At 49.9% G+C, this 22754-nt stretch overlaps 1 protein-coding gene across 1 annotated transcript in view; it reads left to right on the forward strand.

Annotated features, from left to right (window-relative positions):
• The first annotated feature begins 1358 nt into the window (after window positions 1-1358).
• LOC144781754 (glyoxal reductase-like) overlaps window positions 1359-22754 on the forward strand; it is a 51532-nt gene continuing 30136 nt past the window's right edge. Inside the window, exon 1 of the mRNA XM_078660741.1 lies at window positions 1359-1770. Within this exon, the coding sequence (XP_078516867.1) occupies window positions 1384-1770 (387 nt within the window). The 5' untranslated portion in view covers window positions 1359-1383. The remainder of the gene's footprint in view (window positions 1771-22754) is intronic.

Genomic DNA, 22754 nt, shown 5'->3' on the forward strand with positions numbered 1-22754 from the left:
TGGCCTGTTCTGCACATTTTTACAAGCTGGTGCGGCGCCTCAGCAGTATCGGAATCAACACGACACTAAATCTTCATTGGCAGCCAGCCCTGAGGAGTGATGGACACAAAGCGCACTGCGCAGCATAACTAAGTCTTGATTGGCCAGTGTGTGTAAGTGCTACTGCACTGCACGCATCACCTGAGATTATTTTAAAAGTGTACATTCATGTATGGGTCCCAGGGCCGTCAATCGGGTAGCGCGCGAATGCGCTATCAATGACGGCCCTGCAAACATGTATAATGCAGAGCCCGCCCATGGCAGACTTGTAAAACTGTCCTGTTATTTAGCGTGTTGTGCGCACCGACGCACGTGATGATGTGCATGAATGCATCTAGTGAGTAACTACCTCAACAGGCCAACACAAGTTGTTGACTCGAACCGACTCCCAGTTGAACCTCGGGCGCCTGGCTGGGGGAAGGTCGTGTGAGAGTAATACTTTTACTTTCGACTCTCCTTGTGGTTCATGCAGATCGTTGGGAGATTCAAGCAATAGCAAGTACGTTTTTCCAATAGTTTATACACAGTTTTCTGGAGGTGGCACTTCTGAAAAGATAAAATGCGCGTCATTGTGGGGGTGAGGTTAGGGAAAGGAGGACACAGCACCGAATAGAAGTGCTTTCTGTGTCATATGTTCGAGAGTGTTTGTTGCAGGCTCTGGCCTAGCCCTTGGACACCGGGACAAACCTTGACAGTGGCAGGTGAAGTGTTATAAATGGGCCTGCACATGTAAATATTCTTGTCTTCAGTAATGGAACTTTATTTTGCAGTTTTGTAGCAGTGTAGTTGTATTTAAAGCACTAGAAAGTTCCTTGTATATTGAGCAGTTTTGGCAACAAATAAAGTGTCAAGTTAATTCTGGAGATTTATTTACCTGCAGGAGAGATGGGAGTTTCGTCTAGTGGCAGCTTTCATTTGTGTGAGGGAGCCCAGAGGGTTAATATCGTAGCTGCCAAGTATTCGCATTGCTGATGTGACATTCCATGTATGCAGTGACTTATGAGTGACATTCCACAGCAAAACGTAACACTTCAAAAACATTTTATACTGTGTTAAAATAATGAGTTGCATTTTCATTGTGCTTTAAGTCATAGCCTTGGACATCATAGCACTATAAATACAGAAGTCGTTAACCACCACTCCTTACCTCCCTGCCTGCCAAAAATCTGTTCCTTTACCGTCTGGTTACACTCATCTACAGTGATGGAATTAATCAATAAGATTTCATAATGCAAACAAATGCATTTCCTACTGATTACTTTAACTTGGATTTATCTTTAAACATACAGGGGTCGATTACGATGGCGGACGGGAGGCCGACCGCCGTCCTGGAGTAGGCGGAAAATGCCTTTTTACAGTCTGCCAGCCGCGGCCAGCCCGTCCGCCATATTAGGATGGGAAGCACTGTCAAATGTCCGTACGCCGCGGAAGAGCACGCACCGCTGCGGAACTACACCCGACCCCGGCGGACGTAACCAATCCAGAGACACCGCCGTACGGAATGACGTCTCCGACCGTCCTCTAAATCACGATGGCGGAAAACACACATCAAATCGCTGCGGAAAAACAACCTGCTTGAACACGGCGGATTCACCAGAGAGGAGAGGCAAAACATTGCAGCGATACCCACCACAAGCAGATCGCCGTCATGGACCCAGCGCTACACGCATTCCCTATACTCTTCGTGCTTCACCACCAGCAAGTCATGGACCGTCGCCGACTATGACGCAGGTACGCCAACACACCAATTGCTGTCGGAAGGGGAGTACCTTCCGGGGCCGTGACGTGGGGAGGGTCATGTTGGGGAAACAGCATTTACGATAGCACCAATATATCTACAATGCAAGGAGACAACCAGGAATGACAAAGACAAACCACTACACACAATTGACTTTCTTTATTGCACTTAATAGGGGTATAATCCTAGAGTAGCCAAGAGCATGGGCACTGGGTAGAACAGAGCAGGTACATTTGAGGCAGCACATGAGAGGGCACAATGCAGTATCAGAACAGCAACAGGGCAGTGTTCGTAACAGAGCAGGCACATCTGAGGCAGCACATGAGAGGGGCTAAGTGCATCAACAGTCCATGGCACAGAGCAGGTACATCTGAGGCAGCACATGAGAGGGCACAATGCAGTATCAGAACAGCAACAGGGCAGTGTTCGTAACAGAGCAGGCACATCTGAGGCAGCACATGAGAGGGGCTTAGTGCATCAACAGTCCATGGCAAGGCACAGGTACATCTGAGGCAGCACATGAAAGGGGCTAAGTGCATCAACAGTCCATGGCAAGGTACAGGTACATCTGAGGCAGCACATGAGAGGGGCTAAGTGCATCAACAGTCCATGGCAAGGTACAGGTACATCAGAGGCAGCACATGAGAGGAGCTAAGTGCATCAACAGTCCATGGCAAGGCGCAGGTACATTTGAGGCAGCACATGAGAGGGCACAATGCAGTATCAGAACAGCAACAGGGCAGTGGTCGTAACAGAGCAGGTACATCTGAGGCAGCACATGAGAGGGGCTTAGTGCAACAACAGTCCATGGCACAGAGCAGGTACATCTGAGGCAACACAAGTACGTGGGTCAAGCGCCCCGTCACATGGACATTATTAATGCAAGAGTGGTCACAATGGACAATCTAGACACCAAGTCAAATGCCATGTGAGTGATGGGAGCTACACCTCACAGCACAGAATCTGGTGGACTGCTTGACCTAGTCACCTCGGACACACTGCCAGCACTAGAAACAGGAGTGTGAGACACAGCCACAGCTCTAGTGACTGACACATGAGCCATAGACCCAGACACACTGCCAGCACCAGACACAGGAATGTGAGACACAGCCACAGCTCTAGTGACTGACACATGAGCCATAGACCCAGACACACTGCCAGCACCAGAAAGAGGAGTGTGAGACACACCCACAGCTCTAGTGACTGACACATGAGCCATAGACCCAGACACACTGCCAGCACCAGACACAGGAGTGTGAGACACAGCCACAGCTCTAGTGACTGACACATGAGCCATAGACCCAGACACACTGCCAGCACCAGACACAGGAGTGTGAGACACAGCCACAGCTATAGTGACTGACACATGAGCCATAGAACCAGACACACTGCCAGCATCAGAAACAGGAGTGTGAGACACAGCCACAGATGTAGTGACTGACACATGAGCCATAGACCCAGACACAGTGCCAGCACCAGAAACAGGAGTGTGAGACACAGCCATAGCTCTAGTGACTGACACATGAGCCATAGACCCTGACACACTGCCAGCACCAGAAACAGGAGTGTGGGACACAGCCACAGATGTAGTGACTGACACATGAGCCATAGACCCAGACACACTGCCAGCACCAGAAAGAGGAGTGTGAGACACACCCACAGCTCTAGTGACTGACACATGAGCCATAGACCCAGACACACTGCCAGCACCAGACACAGGAGTGTGAGACACAGCCACAGCTCTAGTGACTGACACATGAGCCATAGACCCAGACACACTGCCAGCACCAGACACAGGAGTGTGAGACACAGCCACAGCTATAGTGACTGACACATGAGCCATAGAACCAGACACACTGCCAGCATCAGAAACAGGAGTGTGAGACACAGCCACAGATGTAGTGACTGACACATGAGCCATAGACCCAGACACAGTGCCAGCACCAGAAACAGGAGTGTGAGACACAGCCACAGCTCTAGTGACTGACACATGAGCCATAGACCCAGACACACTGCCAGCACCAGAAACAGGAGTGTGAGACACAGCCACAGCTCTAGTGACTGACAGACGAGCCCTAGACCCAGACACACTGTCAGGACATGTCCCTGTATAGTGCCCAACAAATACCATGCCAGCATCTGAGACATGAGAGTGGTGGACCCACACAGTGCCAGTACCTGAAACAGGAGTGGGCACAACTGACACAGTGCTACTACATGAGGCAGGACAGTGAACAACAGACACAGTGCCACTATCTGACACATGAGAGTGAACTGCAGCTGACCCACTAGGACCACTGAAATGATGAGCCACAGGGCTGTATGGGCCAGGAGGCAGGGTGGCTCTGGGAGCTGGTGACAGCTGTAATGGAGCGACATTGGGGTGGTCAGGTGTCACTGGTGTGTGTCGCCGTTTCTTTTGGATATGTGGGGGCACACAGGACATGACTGGACTGGTAAGTGGTTTGGCCTCATCAGACACATCACCCATCAAAGGGGGATCATGTGCTGGTGTGGGTCTGCTCTCTGGGGACGTGCTGGACCCTGCTTGACGTTTGCTGTGGCCCTGCCTTCTGCCCTCTGCATCATGTGTAATGGGGGATGCAACAACAGTGTACTCCTTCCTCTGCTTCGGTGGGGTGTGGATGGGAGTAGAGGTATGGGGGGACTCCACCGCTGACATGTGTTTTACGTTCCTTCACCAACATCAGCCTCAGGGCAGGCAGGGGTGATGTATGCCTGTCCTTGATGGAGCTCGTGTCCATGGGAGAACCCTTGGCCATGGGATGTGCCTTGGACGTAGGAGGTGTCCTGTCTCTGGAATGTCCCTGATCCGTGGGCGGTGCCCTGTCCCTGGGAGTTGGCTTGTCCTTTGTAGTGTCCCTGTCCCTTGTAGTGTACCTGTCCTTTGAAGTGTCCTTGTCCCTGGGAGTGTCCCTGGCCTTGGGAGGTGCCCTTTCCTTTGTAGTGTCCTTGTCCTTGGGAGTGTCCTTGGCCTTGGAAGGTGCCCTTTCCTTTGTAGTGTCCTTGTCCTTGGGAGTGTCCCTGGCCTTGGGAGGTGCCCTTTCCTTTGTAGTGTTCTTTTCCTTGGGAGTGTCCCTGGCCTTGGGAGTTGCCCTTTCCTTTGTAGTGTCCTTGTCCTTGGGAGTGTCCCTGGCTTTGGGAGTTGCCCTTTCCTTTGTAGTGTCCTTGGGAGTGTCCCTGGCCTTGGGAGTTGCCCTTTCCTTTGTAGTGTCCTTGTCCTTGGGAGTGTCCCTGGCCTTGGGAGTTGCCCTTTACTTTGTAGTTTCCTTGTCCTTGGGAGTGTCCCTGGCCTTGGGAGGTGCCCTTTCCTTAGTAGTGTCCTTGTCCTTGGGAGTGTCCCTGGCCTTGGGAGTACCTTGTGAGGGGGATGCTTGTGTTACATGTGAATCCCTGGTGGGAGTTGACACACAGGAGACAAGAGGGGAATGTCAGTGGACAGTTGGACATTCACAAACACAATAGCAACACGTATCTTTCAGCAGCCATGCACAGTACAACACATGTGAAGGTCCCACAGCACACCGCCAAGCTTGCAGAGGCCAGGAGTCAGTGACCACCTCATGCACACCAACATGTCCCCCACTGCACTTACCGCCTGTCCGGGTGTACCGTAGAGCCGTTCATAGTGGCGGAGCACACCGTCCACAAGGACATCCAGCTCCACTGCGGTGAAGGGACGAGACTGGATCTCTCGCAATCTCAACATGGCAAGGTCCTGGACTGTGGCACTACAGCAGCAGTTGTTGGATAGCTCAGCAGCAGCAGGTCGAGGTGATGGGTGCAGGCAGCAGTTGTTGGATAGCTCAGCAGCAGCAGGTCGAGGTGATGGGTGCAGGCAGCAGTTGTTGGATAGCTCAGCAGCAGCAGGTCGAGGTGATGGGTGCAGGCAGCAGTGGCTGGAAGCAGTGAATGTGTGCTGCTGAAATTCACACATTTATAGGGCCCTGAGCTCACATCAGTGGCACACGTCTGCAGCAATTGGTTTTCCCGGGATGCCTCATTCAAAAAGAACCAATGACTGGCCCTGGTGTGGCGGTGCACGGCTTCCGCTATTTTTGAATGCACTTACGCGGCCCGCGTTACCTGTTTCCATTGGCTACATGTGCACGGACCGTCACGGTCACACACCGGCAACCGCATGTGCGCGCTACCGCGATGGTGTATCATTTGAAATTAATCACACATTCCGCCGGGGCAGGGCAGGCTAACACATACATTTGAATATGCAATTGGAAATGGCAGTTGGTACCCCCCTTACAGTCACATTCCAGCACCCACCGCAGACCGCCGGGCCTAGCCGGTCACCCACCGCCGGCCCTGGCCAGTCACCCACCGCTAGGTGCTGGCGGTGGGTGAGCGCCCTGTGCATTGAGGTCACCCTGTCATGGATGGCCCTGGCCGGTCACCCACCGCTCAGTCTATGCGCGATAGCCGGACGGGGTAGAGATCTACTGGCTCTCTTTGGCGAGGATGAGACACAACCGGGGACCGTGACGGATGACGCACCCCGAGTTACCACAATTGAATACGACACAAAAGACTGGAAAGCTCCCTCGACCCAAACTACACTTCGATATATGAACCTTTGATGGTCCCAATCTAAGAGCCATTGGATGGCCCTATGTAAAGCGCTCCTGATCTTTTTTGTCCTGATGAAGACCCCAGCATGAGGTTGCCATTAACCCTTACACCAGGGGTCGAAACGTAGACAACCAGACCACGCCATTTCTCTGAACATAGGAGTAAATTATGGAATAATACGGATCCTATGTTGAAGAGCTCTATGGAACTTATGATCTAATTTAGACTGTAAAGGTTGCACTTGATTTTACTGTGATTGTAACAGGATCACAACACCTTTACCCAGTCCTCACCTCTCTCCATCACACCCATCCCTTCTAAACTACCTCCTTTCTTGTTCACTTTGAGCGCACACATTTTTTTTCTTTTTTGAATTATAATGTGAATAATATGTTATGTTGCTTTATGAATCTCAAGCTATCTCCATGATGGACCTTCAATGCAATTTAACTTTCATTTATGTATATAAGATTGTGTGATTCAATGAATTAATCCACATGCTTGAGTATTGACTTTGTAACTCAATGTCCCTGGGTACTCATTAAATGATACCAAATATGCGGTGATTTATGTATGAAAATAAAATACTTACTGGATCTATGAACTATGATGATTTAAGTTATGTTGAGTTTTTGCTTTACATTTGATGTTTAGTTAACTAACGAACTCTGACCACTTTACACGTACAGGATCATACAGGGAGTCAGAGGAGAAAGAAGGATCCAAAGGGGAAGCCTGTACAAGTGAACAAGATAGGTAAGACTTAGAAAGGAAGGGCACTCACAAAGCAATTTAGCATTCAGTAAAACTACACCCAGGACGAATGTGCAAGACATATATATGAAACAACATTAACAGTAAAGGAGGGGGTGGGGTAAAGTACTCAGGAGCTCCACACGGGAAGACTGAAGCTCAGTAAGTTTCTTACCCACAATTGCTGTTACAGATACTGACTGCAAATACCCACATATAGGATATGCATGCAAAGGCAGGGTCTGTGGAGCTTATACCTATGGTCATGTTATAAATGCAACTCAAAGAATATACTCACAGTGAACAAGAAACACCACCTAGGTAGTCAGCTGTGCCGACGGATCCTGGATATCAAACAGGAACACGCAAGGCAGTAACAGCAAAGGGGTAGAACTAAACACAAGCACAATAGACAAGGAGCTAGCAAGGAGGAGTGCTTAACAGGAAAGGAAGGAAATGAAAGGGCTCATGTGGCAGAAAGCAGGTAACACACATACAAGGCAACAGAAGCAAGACAGCAGAAGAGAAAGACAGCAAACCAGGAACTGGAACCAAGGAATTGGGAAGAAAGGCAGGGACTGGAAAGGGATATACAGAAGGGGAGGCTACAGGGGTATACAAGAATAGTGCAGGTTAAGGAATCAAGAAAACAAAGTAGCATAGAAGGCAGAGCTGGGGCAGGAACAAGAACTGAGCTTGAGGAGTCAAGGTAGCACTGCAGACAGTGCTAGTTCAAGAAACAGGGAAATTACTATAGCTCAGGAGTCAAGGTAGCACTGCAGGCAGTGCTAGTTCAGGAACAGGGAATAGCTACAGCTCAGGAAACAAGGACTCAAGAGAGCACTGCAAGCAGTGCTAATCAGGAACAAGAAATAGCTGAAGCCCAGGAACAGGAACAAAGAATATCTATAGCTCAGGAAACAAGAGCACTGCAGGCAGTGCTAATTCGGGTACAAGGAATAGCTATAGCTCAGGAACTCAGGAAACAAGGTAGCACTGTAGGCAGTGCTAATTCAGGTACAAGGAATAGCTATAGCTCAGGAACTCAGGAAACAAGGTAACACTGTAAGCAGTGCTAATTGAGCCACAAGGATTAGCTATAGCTCAGGAATCAAGGAACAAGGATTAACTATAGCTCAGGAATCAGGAAACAAGGTAGAACTGCAAGCAGTGCTAATTCAGGAGAAGGGAAACTGCAGTAGTTCAGGAACAAGGAATACTAAGGCTATGGGGTCAGGGTAGCACTGCAGGCAGTGCTAATTCAGGAACAGGGAAAACAGAAGCAGGTCAGGAACAAGGCATAATTAAAGCTCAGGAAACACTGGAAACAAGAATAGCAAAAGCTCAGGGAACTCTGGAACCAAGGATTGGTCTCACCGGTAAACAGCTACAATGACCAACCTTTGCCTGAAGGGAGCTGGGGCTTAAAAGAGCTCACAGTAATCATATGCATCAGGTGTGAGCAGGCTAGCAGCAGCCAGCCACAGGTGAGCTGAATCCATCCACCCATCCTTGGCCTGCAGGGGTGGAGACAAAGCAGTGAGCAGGGAATTCTGGGTAATGAAGTTTCAGGCATGAGTAGGCTGGCTTTAAATCTAAGCAGGCTGGCTTTCACAAAACCCGGCTTGGATTGGGAATGGATGTCAATTCCCAAATAGTGTCCAAATGGCTGGAAGTCAAGATATGCATCCAAGGGAGTGTCAGGAAGCATATTAGAACACTGGAGCGCCCCACAATTCGGCCCCCTGGTGGTGGGCACAAGAGCACAGAAAGCAAATCGTGACACTGTGTCCACGTGTGTCATACATGTCCATTTGTTGCATTTGTGGTCATACTATTGACCATGCCAGTGGTTAACAAAGGCCAGTGATGTGCACCCAAGTTGTGTCAGATGTGCCTGGCGATGTGTTGCATCTTGGTTTTGCGGACACACGTTTCTATTTGTACACATCTACACAGTACATTAAGGCTGTGTACCCACATTTAGGATCTGTTGTGAGTGTGTTGTTTGTGTGTGCAAGTAGCAATGATGGGGGTATACATGCATTCTGTGTATGCGTATGTGTGTCACCTGTTGTGTGCCCATGCATGTCATGTGAGGATGCCCAGCATTGTAGGTGGGGTCATGGGTGCATAAAGACAAGGAGGGTGTGTTCCATGTTCGTGTTGTGTGTGCACGTCCATGTGTGTCTGTGGGGACGCTTGTCCACACTTGTGCCCTCAGTCATGTGATGTTGGCTGTCCTCTCAACATGTGTGCACGTTACATTGGACATGTTTGCACACAGGATGTTGTTTGTGGCTGAACATTGTGTGTGGAGTTAGCTGTAGTGCCTCATATTTCGGTAACGTCACACATACAATCAGTGTCTGCAACATGTATTATTTATATTTTGTTGGTCAAGATGTGATAGTGTGGCACAGCTATGCGGTGTTGGTCAATTGACATCTGCCCCCCATCTACTCCCACATAGGAGGGCTCCAAATGTGCATCGACCCTACACTGTGCTGGAGGACATGGTTAACGAGGAGGTGATCCGAAAATTCCAGCTTGACCGACGTAGATTGCAGGAGCTTGTAGCCCAATTGGCACCTCATCTGCAGCCACGGAGAACATATCAAAGGTGATGGCGGCACTTCACTTCTTCGCAACAGGTACTTTCCAGTACACAGTTGGTCATGCCGGGGGGATGTCACAATCCATGTTCAGCATGGTACTGCGGGATGTGCTGGATGCCATGATGCATTACAAGGATGATTACATCCATTTCCCACGGCCGGCAGAGTTGGCAGCAATCAAAGGGGACTTCTATGCCCTGGGCCAGATTCCACACATAGTGGGTGCCATTGATGGCACACATATTGGTCTAATTCCACCCCAGGCACGTGAACCCGTATATCGCAATCGGAAGCACTACGATTCGATCAACGTGCAAGTGGTGTGCCTGGCTGACAACATCATCTCCCATGTGTGTGCCAGATTTCCTGGGTCCGCACATGACTCCCACATCCTGGGGAGCAGCATTGTCCCCCAACTGATGGCCAATCTGCGTCAAGAACGTGCGTGGCTTGTAGGTGAGCGTGCTGTGATGACTATTGTGTTGTATGTGTGCCATGCTGTTCCCAACAATCCTGCTAATGATGTATGTGTCTGTCATCCCTCCACCTAGGCGACTTTGCGTACCCAAACCGGCCGTGGCTGCTAAGCCCCCTACGGAATCCTACTATCCCAGGTGAAATACGCTGTAATGAGGCCCATGGGAAGACACGTCGAGTGGTGGAACGTACATTTGGACTGCTGAAGTCTAGGTTTCGCTGCCTGGATAAAACCGGAGGGGCCCTGCCATACTCACCCGGCAAAGCATGCAGAATAGTGATTGCCTGCTGCATGCTCCACAACCTGGCCTTACGCAACAATATTAAACTGATCATGGACCCTGCAGACCAACAGGTTGCTCCGCCTCCCATCGCACCCATGTCCAGTGATGAGGATAGTGGGGAGGAGGAAGGTGTGGACCAGAGGCGTCAGCTCATTGATCGCTACTTTCCTTGAATGTGAGTAACTACCTCTTGTGCTGCTGTTCAATGCATGACGTATGTCTGCTGTAGATGGTTGGATGTGGTGTGTGAATGCTGCCTGTTATGTTATGTTTGCACATGGGTGTGGGTCCGGTGTACGAGCAATGCTCCGTGATGTGTGTCCTGTGATCCGCTGATTTTGTGATGATTGTGGTTTGTGGGATGTTGCAGTATGTTCTTTTGTGATGGTTGTGATTCAGTTTCCTGACCTGTGCCTGTTGTTCTCTGTTTGTTCCTAGGTCACTCACACCGAGCCAGGATTCTAAATAACATTGATCCCTGCACCTGCTGATGACAACAACTGAGACATACCTGTATATAAACATGGAGATCACATAGCATTGAGCGTTACAGTGATTTTTATTTGCAGGGTGTGGAAAAGTGTTTGTGCATATTTACAAAAAGGTGGTGGTGGGGAAGAGTGAGTTGAAAGTCATGTCAGATGAAAACACCGATGGGGACACCACATTGTGTGATGTACACCTAGTCCAACAGACGTGTGACAATGCTTGGCAATGTGGGACAAGATAGTTCGCTGGGTCAATGCCAGGCTCAAGGAAGGGTGAAGTCATTTTCGGCCCCTCTTCGGGCGGGTGGATGGGGCACTGCCACTGCTCTGTGCTGGGTCCAACCTCGGACGGCCCCTCCGTCTTGGAGCCGGAGCTGGAGGCAGGTTGTTCTGGGTCCACCTCCCTGTCAGTGGCCTCAGGTGATGGTGGCGGTGGTGTTGGTGACCTGTCCCGCTGGGTACTTGGGGGAGGGGGAGGTGGTGTGGCGCGGGATAACCACTCCCTCCAAAGTGCCGTTTGCTTCCCCATGAGGTCCACAATTTTGCCCATACGTGTCCATGGACCTCAACAGCTGGCAGGTCTGTTGCGAATCTTGATGGGCCCGATCAGCCTGTGCCTGCGACCGCTGGTAGAAGGCATTCACTCTGGCAATGGCTCCCAGGGTCTCGTTCCCATGATGGTCTGGGTCTTGCCCCCGACCTCCCCTTACACCTCCACTCCTGTTGGTGAGCTGTGGCCTCACCTGTGTCCTCCCACGTCCACTCTTCCTGCTTGCCTGAGACATTGATGGCCCATCATCGTCCGATGGGTCAGGCAGGGTGGCACTGGCAGGGGTGGTGGTGGTGGTGGAGGTGGTGGTGGTAGCTGCACAGCTCACAGTGGCAGTTGTCTGTGTAGTACCACGGGCCAAGGGGGTGGAGGCAGGGATGTCCTGGGAGCCTGATGGCCCTGGAAGTGTGCTTGGCACAGCATCGTCCTCTGCACCCGAGGTGTCCTGGGAATCCTCTCCAGAGAGACCTGGCTGTGAGGGGGGCGACTGCTGCTGGCGGTTGGTGTTTTGGCGTGTCAAGTCGTGATCACCTGAGGGACAAGAATGTAAGAATCAATGTTGTGGACATGACAGGTTTCTTGTAGTTACATTTCAAATCTCTATGGAATCAGGACATGGTTGTTGGTGTCATCATATTGGTGTTGCACACATGAGTGGGCATTTTGGTGGTGTGGATGTGGGGAGACAATACCTGGCTATGTGTGTTCCTGTCCTGCTATTGGATGGTGCCCCTGTGCAGATGGCTACCTACCTGTAAGTTTGAAGGGTGAGATGCACTGATCACCAAATGGTGGGCGGACTACATCTTGCTCTGGGATGGGACATGAGGGCCTGTTGGGAGTTGTAGTGCAGGACCCCCATCCCCACCCCCATCCTCCCAGGAGACATGTGGGCCTGTTGGGAGTTGTAGTGCAGGACCACCACCACCACCCCCACCCTCCCAGGAGACATGTGGGCCTGTTGGGAGTTGTAGTGCAGGAACCCCCCACACACCCCACCCTCCCAGGAGACATGTGGGCCTGTTGGGAGTTGTAGTGCAGGACCCCCCCACACACCCCCACCCTCCCAGGAGACATGTGAGCCTGTTGGGAGTTGTGTTGCAGGACCTCCCCCCACACACCCCCATCCTCCCAGGAGACATGTGGGCATGTTGGGAGTTGTAGTGCAGGACCCCCACCCTCCCAGGAGACATGTGGGCCTGTTGGGAGTTGTAGTGCAGGACCCCCCCACACCCCCCCCTCCCAGGAGACATGTGGACCTGTTGGGAGTTGTAGTGCAGGACCCCCCCACACACCCCCACCCTCCCAGGAGACATGTGAGCCTGTTGGGAGTTGTAGTGCAGGACCCCCCCACACACCCCCACCCTCCCAGGAGACATGTGAGCCTGTTGGGAGTTGTAGTGCAGGACCCCCACCCTCCCAGGAGACATGTGGGCCAGTTGGGAGTTGTAGTGCAGGACCCCCCCCCCACACACACACACCCACCCTCCCAGGAGACATGTGAGCCTGTTGGGAGTTATAGTGCAGACCCCCCCCCACACACCCCCACCCTCCCAGGAGACATGTGGGCCTGTTGGGAGTTGTAGTGCAGGACCCCCCCCCCCACACACCCCCACCCTCCCAGGAGACATGTGGGCCTGTTGGGAGTTGTAGTGCAGGGCCTCCCACACACCCCCACCCTCCCAGGAGACATGTGGGCCTGTTGGGAGTTGTAGTGCTGGACTCTCACCACCCCCACCCCCACCCTCCCAGGAGACATGTGGGCCTGTTGGGAGTTGTAGTGCAGGACCCCCACCCCCGCCCTCCCAGGAGACATATGGGCCTGTTGGGAGTTGTAGTGCAGGACCCCCCCACACACCCCCACCCTCCCAGGAAACATGTGAGCCTGTTGGGAGTTGTAGTGCAGAACCCCCGCCCCCACCCCCACCCTCCCAGGAGACATGTGGGCCTGTTGGGAGTTGTAGTACAGGACCCCCCCACACACCCCCACCCTCCCAGGAGACATGTGGGCCTGTTGTGAGTTGTAGTGCTCACTGCTTGACCACATGCGAGCTTGGGAAGGTAGGAGGCAACATTTGTGGTTGATCATGGCGGGTGCATTTGAGCCCTGGCATTCACATTTGGGTGACTGTGTGATTCACATGCATGGATTGGAGCCTGGGAGATGTGTCTTAGCAGTTGTGCAAGGCAGAACATGACAGTGTGATAGTGGTCATTGGTTTGTACTTACCAGCCTCAAGTCCCTCTTCTATTCCTTCCAGGCTCTCAGGGTGCAGTATGCCAAGCACCTTCTCCTCCCATTCGGTAAATGGTATGGGATCCGGGGGAGTGCCGCCGCCAGTGTGGTGTGCCCGCAGGTGGTTCTTGGTCCGGATTCCTTTCACCCTTGTCTTGAGGTCGTGCCACCGCCTCTGGATGTCGTGTTTGGTGCGTGGCACGGTCCCTGAAGCATTGACTCTGGTCACTATCCTGTCCCACATGGCGGTTTTAGTTGCCAAGGTGGTCTGCTGGACTAGGGTACCAAACAAATGTGGTTCCACACGGATGATTTCATCCACCATGACCTTCAACTCACTCTCTGTGAACTTGGGGTTTTTCTTGGGTGCCATGGTGTGTGATGTGCAAGGTGTTGGTGGTGTGGGGTGTGCAGATGTGTGTTATGTAGGGATGGTGCTGTGAGGGTTGGTGTGGTGGGTGTGTTGGTGTGCAGGTTGTATGTGTGTTTGTGTGTCTCTGTTGTTTCTGATGTTCTGCCTCTTTGTTCCAGCTGTGCTGTGATGCAAAGGATTGTGGTAATGGGAGGGATTCCTTTTATACTCTGTGTGGTGGTTGTGTCCCAATGGTTTATGGCGGTCAGGTATTTTGTGGGTGTGTTGACTTGGGTGCTCTTGTTTTTGCTGGGGGGGGTGTCATTGGAGCGTGTAGTTGTTGGAGGTGGGTGTGTCTTATGTTATTTTTTGTTGACTATTTACTACCGTCCGCCATTTTTGCTTCGGTTTGACTGCAGGGGTGATGTTCGTTGGGTCCTTCGGCAGCCAAGCTCCGTTTGTCAATGCTTTTTTTCCGCCGCGGTCGTGGAAGTTGGTGAGTTCCGTTGGGATGGCGGGGTTATCCTAATCGTGCGTCCGGAACCTCCGAAGATATGGCGGCGGTTGAGCCTGTTTCCTCGGCCATTGCTTCTGCGGCGGACGGTGTTTCTGTGGTTCCATCCGCTTGCGGCAGACTTTGGTGTGATCCGTCCGCCGCGGTTGGTGAGTGTTGACATAAATATCCTAATCGCACCGGCGGTTTATTCACGGAGCGGTCGGGAGTATTTTTGGCACGACCATTGCGGACGGAACCCGTTTCCGTCCGCCATCCTAATAGGCCCCACAGTGTGCCTTATTTTGAATTCTGTTACCTGAAGTTGAATACAATCAAAACTAGTGACTGAATAAACATATTTTGTCCTACAACCCTCTTCCCTCTCATCCAGCCTGGTACTGCTCCAACTGCAGCACTCAAGTTAGTCTAGTGATGAAGTGGGCTGGACTTACCTGTAGTATCCTGAAGGTGCTGCCAGGCAAAGCCTGCAGAGCGCGTGGTCAGACCCAGTGTGGTGGACCGGTTTGCAGACATTGCTGAGATTACCTACAGGCCCAAGGCCTGCCAGACAAGGCTACTCTTTGACCTTCTTAGTCACTGTCACTTGCTGTTACACTAGGTGCTCCTAAGTGCTAGTTAGCAGTACCCCCTTTAAACTGCGCCTGCCGCCACCCACTCGACGGTCTACAGGGACCCCTTCGTGATCGTAGGCCAGGCGCTGGTGAGGGATAAGTTGCTTGCTATCTTTAGGCAAACTGTCCATAGGGCAGAATCGGGGCTGTGCACAGCAGAAACATCCCCCCACACTGTTCCCGTGCCTGCTGCCTGCCAGCTGCACAATCATAGAGAGCACCCTGTGAGAGTCTCACAATGCTGTTTGCGTCGTGAGCATGGTAACAGGAAAACAAACCAAAATTCAGCCACTGGCTGGGATTATCATTGCAGGCTTTCTGTCGATGGTACAGAAGTGCCGGATCCTGGCTGTGTTTATGTTCTAAAGTGACACCAGACGACCAGGTGGAGGGCAGTGCCTGGTGCAAATGTATTTAAGCTGCAAGGCAGAAGTATATGTGTTTTTTAGAGAAGTTTTAACACTATAGGTCACAAAGCTGCTCCCTAACAGCCAAAGCGTAGTCGGTTATAAGCTCCTAATTGCGCCACTGGACAACCAGTAGCGCAGCAGGTGCTGGCAGTGGTTGCTTTTATCATAATATGAAGCGAAGTGTTGTGATTCTTTCAGGAGCTATAGTATGCGTGACTAACACATTTTGGTGCAGTGATACGGAAATCAGTACTAAAATGCCTTAGTCCAACAACTGATGCGTTATACTTGGTAGGACTGTAATACACCTGCTGCAAAGGACCTGTGCCATGCATATAAAAGAATAATATTTTATGGGCACAGCTCAGTGGGTTACTGCTTTTGTCACAGAGATTCTGTTGTTACTGTGTAGTTTACAAGTTACATTCGTGATCTAGAACAGTGAGCTATGAACTACTATCCAAGAGCTGCATGGTACATGTTAGAAAGAGATGTTTTTTCCCAGTCTTTCTATTTTGATGTTGCTATGAAAGGTTTGTTTGTGTAGAAATACATTTTTTTAATTTCAACCGTAAACACTGTCTTATGTTCTGAGTCCTGAGTTTGTCCTTCCTCAGACCAAGCACTCAAAAAGTGCCGACCAGCATTATGAATCGTACACCTTTTGTTCTTCTTTGCCTTCGGTAACATTTTCTATGCACTAATTCACAAACGTTTGATTCATTGTGTCTGGATGTTTGATTTTGAAAATGTGGAAAGTTTTGCTTTAAGAGAAGGGATTAATGGAGTCCTTTTTAAATGCAGACTGTAACATCTGCAGTTGTAAAGCAAACATTCAAGCCTTTGGGCATTCTGACTGTTAGATACGATGTTTATTACTGATGAGGTATGTTTCACACAAGATGCCCTATTAGGCACACTATGTCATACCGCCTTCAATTCTGATCCATACTGTCATACCGCCTTCAATTCTGATCTGCTTTCGAGACACCATGTTTGTTGAGACTAAGGGGCCGATTAGGATGGCGGTTTTTCCGCATCCTCCGGGTTGGCGGAAGTGTCCGCCGGCCTGGAGGATGCGGAAAAACCGCGGCGGAGACTCCAAAGACCCACCGCCAAATTAGGATGGCTGGTGGGTCTGGAATTCCGTCCGCCGCTTTTCCGCCGCGGTCGGCTTCCGACCGCGGCGGAAAAGCTATAACATGGCAGGCGGTGTCTATGAGACACCGTCCGCCATATTATGATGTTGGTGTAAATATGCTTTTCCACGGCGGCTTTTCCGCCATGGAAAAGCATACGGACATTCACTTTGGGGGCCCGTTGCGGGCCCCCTGGGTGAATGGGGGGTGGGGGGTGCACATGGGGGGTACCTATGGTACCCCCCTGCATTTGCGTACACAAAGCAGCAGGCACCGTGCGGTGCCTGCTGCTTTGTGCATGTAAATGCAACACATGCATTTTTAACATTGCGGCGGGTGCAGCTTGAAGCTGCACCCGCCGCAATGTAAAAAATAGAGGATGTGACCGCCACCCTGGCGGTCACATCCTAATTGCCATGGAGGGACCGCCGCTGCCCATGCGGACGGTCCCTCCTACTCAGGGGTGGCGGACGGACGCAAGTCCGTCCGCCATCCTAATCGGCCCCTAAGTGTGGTGGGACAGCACATGTAAAGAAGGTGGGACTGTGTCTGACAAAGGGTAGGTTGTTGAAAATGTACTGGCGAAAGTTAATTATTATCATGCAATGTTAGGGTCAGTAAATAGTCATGGTGAAAGACTATGAAGTGTAGGGGATGCAGTAATAAGAATAAGTGACTCTCCCATTTGGCCCATGTATATTTTACCTGGAGGGAGTGGGCATCTAATCTCAGCTTGCCAAATGAGTTGTTTGGAAGTTTCTTTAATGCCAAGGTGGTTTCTTTATATGTGCAGCATTGCATGGTGTTAATCCTGTGAGATCCGTGAAATGCATTAAATGCCCTGTTTGAGGAGCTACATGACAGTTTCAACTTTTCAGCATTTCGACTTCACTAAAATAGGTAACAGTCCGTTTTTGCAAAGTTTGTTCATCAATGCCAGGTTCAGATTTGGATTTGTGGTGAACAAAGTAACAGGTCCTAATGGGGACCGATCTTCAAAATCAGTAGTTACTAAACAAATTGATAAATGATTGCAGAAGTGCCTAGGTGCCCATTGCACCTCCTCCCACTATAAGCATATTGAATAAAAATTAGGATTTCTTTCCTGAAGGCTGATTTTACATGAATTGACGGTGGCAACTTTGGACTGGTTTTTAGGCTTAAACTGGTCTGTAATGGGCTGAATTTGGGCTTGAACTTGGACAGCATTGGGCTTGGGACGTACTTCAAAATCTGTCAACACTGCTTTTGGCTCCTGACGGGCACGGCGCCGGGTATTCTGAATCACACCAGTGCACGGTGCAGCTGGAGCCCAGAGCTTATCACACATGACCAGCCGTCCAGAACCATGATTGCCCAGGAGTTTCCTAATGATTTCAGAAGGTGCAGTGTCAGAGCTATAGAAGTGAAATGAAAAAAGAACACGGCACTAGGAGCCAATGGAGTTCCAGATCTATCGGGAACGTCCATTTGTACTCCCTTCGTCCATTAATGGATTGTGTTGCTGTATTCGGGGTGTTTTTAAAGGCGCCAGATTGTTGTCTGGAATACTGAAGAGCAGGACGTAGACTCCATGCAGGCGTGACAAGTGCATGAAAAGCCATTCTCAAGTCGGGCTTGGGGCCAGTGGCGTAACAATAGCCCCCGAGCTCCAGGGGGGTCCTCTCCGGCACTGTGCAAGGGGGCAGTGAGCTTCTGACTGCATCAGAAGCGTGGGGGCCCCCTCCCTGAACTTTGCAGCGGGGCCCCCTCATGTTTTGTTACTCCACTGTGATTTGCATATGGCCTGGGTCCAAACTAAGGTGGCATGGTGTGCAAAACAACAGTGGACTGTAATGCGGAAGTAATTACCAACAGCTAGTGGTGTGGAGTGGTGTGGCTCACTGGTTAGAGGCGGCAGACCTGTAAGCAGAGAACGGTCCGGGACCAGGGTTCAATTCCCGACGCGGCAGGGTCTGGGACCAGGGTCAACGGACTCGATAATTCTTGCCTCAGTGCCTACTCTAACCAGGGAACACACTCGGCAACTCTGGGCATTAAGCTTGCCTCATCTCTACAACGGCCCCCCACAGACGCCGGGGATGCCTGGTTTCACCCTGGAGATACCCAGAAAGGGACCATCTCACAGGGAAAACCAGGACGAGTTCCCCAGCGGTCTACAGCGCCAGGACACTCAGGTAGAGTAACAGTGCGCTTTACAAGAATCCCACATTTACATTTACATTTACTTCAGTGTGACACACCAAGTGGGACGGGCATCCCAGATGTGTGTCCCGTGCTCACTGTACACTAGAACCAAACTACATGCAACTGAAAAGTCCCAACCAGAACGAAACCATTTTTGTGTTGCTTGTGTTCCAGTTCAGGGAGGACATGGCCTGGCAGTTCAGGCTGCACTGTTCCGATTGGAGCAGGGTCAAGACTGAATTACATGTGTCTGGGTCCAAACTGAGGTAGCATTGTGTGTAAAATAACAATAGACTGGGAAGTGGCCATGTAATTACCGTGGCTCAGATTATTTCAAGCCTTCCATCTATCACTTTTTTATATACCTCCGTGCTTCAACTGCAAACTCTAGTAGTGCATACCTGGAACACTCTCATGGTATAGCCAGTTTAAACAAAGTGAAGAGTGCAGGATCAGCACATTATCGATCTGGGCCATTTCTAGTTTAATAGAGGTTTAAGTTAAAGTAATCCTACTGCCAGTTCAAGACCGTGTGTTCTGAGAATTAAATGCTGCCGCAGAGGCCATTAATGAGAGTTCTGTTGGATCAAAGTACAAGTCAGTCCAGTAAATGTAATCGACCAGTCCCTGCCAGGTTTGAATATGCCATGTGTGATATTATAAACGTTGCATTCACACAAAGCATTTGTATCTTTATTTACAGGGACAGTTTCACAAAACATTACCATGAACAGAAACATTTTAAACATTGGATCAAGGTGCAATAAATAGAGATAGTTAAGGCACTTATTAAGATAAGACCAAAAAATGTGATCTAATTATTTGTCGAGGCGCTCGATAAAACCCTCCAACTGACTCCAAATGCGCTTCTGCCGAAGAAATTGCCGTGTAAACTCAAAACTATACAATGACGTTTTTGCTGATTTATTAATTAAATGTGTGCTGCTTCTCTCCTCTGTCTTGTTTTGGCCTTGCTCTCTTAGATAACACAACCATTGGTGCCCTCTCCTGGTACCGAACGGTAGTCGTCCCTTCACATTATGTCACAACCCTGCTGTTTCAACTGGTAAACGGCTGACAACATCACGCCTAGCTTTTCCAGCAACAGCGAGTTCCAATAAAAGCCCTCTGAGTCTGAGAATGTTTGCAAAGCGGCCACTTCTGCGAGCCTTTTCTCTCATCATGGACCTTAACTTGTTGATAGCAATTAACACTCCTCTAAGTTAATGACTTAGAAAGAAAAGAGGGTTTTTCATTATGTAACCTGCAGTTTTGTTTTTTGATAAAGACTCACTTAATGCCTAATGGTGCAAGTAAGTGCTCCATGTAGTGTGATATATGACAAGTTGGTATTTTTTTACATTTAAACATGAATGGATTTTGGTAACTTTCTTCTCCCAATATGTCCGCTATGGTGGACTAAGACTTCCAGCTTTCATTAGTTATGCGGTCTAGTGATTTACATCAATTTCTAGTGTTTCCTACGTGACATGGCGGCCACCGGTACACAGTAGCAGGCTATGTCTGTACTGGGGTGGGGAGGCTTCAAATGTGACAGCCGATCTAAGTGATACAACCATACCCCCTCAACAATGCACAACATAAGTAATTTAGAAATCTATACGAGGTCGCTAGCCTACATGGCCGTCACCCTGTGATTAGAAGCGCAGTCCTACGTCAGTTGTGGTGGCTGTGGTGTAGTCCCTTTTCAGTTCTGTTGAAAAACGGAAATAAGTACACTAAATAAAGAAGAGACGTGGAACTGAAGTTCTGCCGCAGTGGTGAGATTACTGTACAGGTGAGAGTGTGCCAGGGCTATTATATGTAATCAATGTACAGTTGAGAGGAAGCAAGACAGTCATAAGGCTCCCAACCACACTCTGCACCGATACGACTGTCACTGCACGTGATTTGGCAGAGGGCAATCATCCTATTGGTGCGATGCCACAGGGCAGCCACAGTATAGGAAGGGTCAGAGGGTAATGCCTGTTTAGATTAAAAAGTCATCAGAAAGTTGCTGTACTTATAAGTTGCTGAACAGCAGGGCTTTAAGTGCGATAAAGAAATGGGAGGGGCATCTAAAAGAGGCGCGGCCTGTGTAACTAAGGGCGTGATGTAAGCAAATTTGCTGTTGTGGTTAAGGACATGAATACATGGCAATGCCCCATATCAATGTCTGTTCTGAATTTTATGTTAAGACTAGAGGCTCGTATTATGATTTCTAATCTTTCTTTAATTTCTATAGCAAGAACATTGAAACTACAAATCCCAAGAGGCTTAGCAACAGGCTAGGCTATGGGAACAAAAAACAGAATCATCACCGTAACCAAAAGTTTCGCAGTACTATGTATAATGCCAGACTTGACTACAAACAGTCCTCTTTTCTTGCTGTTCACAGACAAGAAAAGTAAATTATTTATTCCCTTTATGGTATATTAACATTGTTTTTTGTTCGAGCCTGGGCAGCGGATGCGCTACTCTGCGAGGCATTGAGGTGTGGCATAGAAGCTCCGCCCTTCTTTTCAATTGGCTCCTGTCACTGTCCTTTCAAAATCGTTGCTTTTTATTCGTGAATACGCTTAGTAATCCCTTCTTGGTACCGCCTTTTCTGCATTTGTAACCTCCCATAACAACTGGACTTTTTACTTGTGTTACACGGTCCACTTTAGCTAGTTGGTGAGCACTATTTTCTTTAATGTTCTTCCCTATACTATCCACGACCTCGCAGCACGCCGCCACCTTTTATATTGCTATTAGTCATGTATTTTTTTAATTTCCAGCACAGTTCGCTTTACCTATAGCGGCCACACTTATTTATTTAATTTACAGCGCAGCTCCTTTCACTTTAGCGGGCGTGCTTATTTATTTATTTAATTTACAGCGTGACCGCTTTCACTTTGGCGGCTGCTCTGCCAAAGCTTTCTTTATTTATTTTTACACTTTGTGAAAAGCACCCAATCCGCGCTTTCACATGAATGTTGGCTGCGCCCTTTTCCCTAGACGCTGTTCACTGTAACCTGAATACTACGAGCAGCGTGTAAAGAAAGGGCCATGGCCACTATTAAAATGGCCTCGCATTTGCGAGAGTTTGAGCTATTAGCATTAGAAAGGACAGTGCCTTTTATAAATGTGTTGCTTTGAAAAACACATAAATAAAAGGCATTATCATTTACAATGCCTATCGCTTAACAACTTCACTGCGGCGGCTATTCCGCCGCAGTGCTAAGGGGGCGGGGCGGCCGCATGCTGGTGACGGAACCGCTCCGTCACCAGCCGCGGTTGTGCTGTGCTCATGACGGAGCGGTTCCGTCAAGGCCCCGCCCGCTCAATGGAACGCTCAGCGCAGGCGCGGAATCCGAGCCGCGCAGGCGCTCCGAGCGGGCCGTGACGGAACCGCTCCGCCATCAGCACAGCGCGACCGCAGCTGATGATGGAGTGGTTCCGTCACCAGCAGTGGAGGGGTTAAATTCTCGCAATTGCGTGACCTATTGCATGGAAAATGCTTTTTCTGTAGTTGTCATTAGCACAGATTGTTTATTGGTAGGCTTTGGTACCTTGTTCTAGGTCATGTGCTTGACGCGACTGTTGCTCTCTGCATGCGCTGTGCTGCATCTCAGCGGTTCCCTCGTCTTCCATTTTCTATTGCCTTTCTACCGCTCTCTGTGCTGAGTGCTGTGCCAGTCGCAGCTTTATTTGCAGTTTTAATTTGGGCAGAAGAACTTTCCTTCGGCTTCTCTACTCAGCAGAGCT

Source organism: Lissotriton helveticus, chromosome 9 (assembly GCF_964261635.1).
Source record: "Lissotriton helveticus chromosome 9, aLisHel1.1, whole genome shotgun sequence".
Taxonomy (NCBI): Eukaryota; Metazoa; Chordata; class Amphibia; order Caudata; family Salamandridae; genus Lissotriton; species Lissotriton helveticus.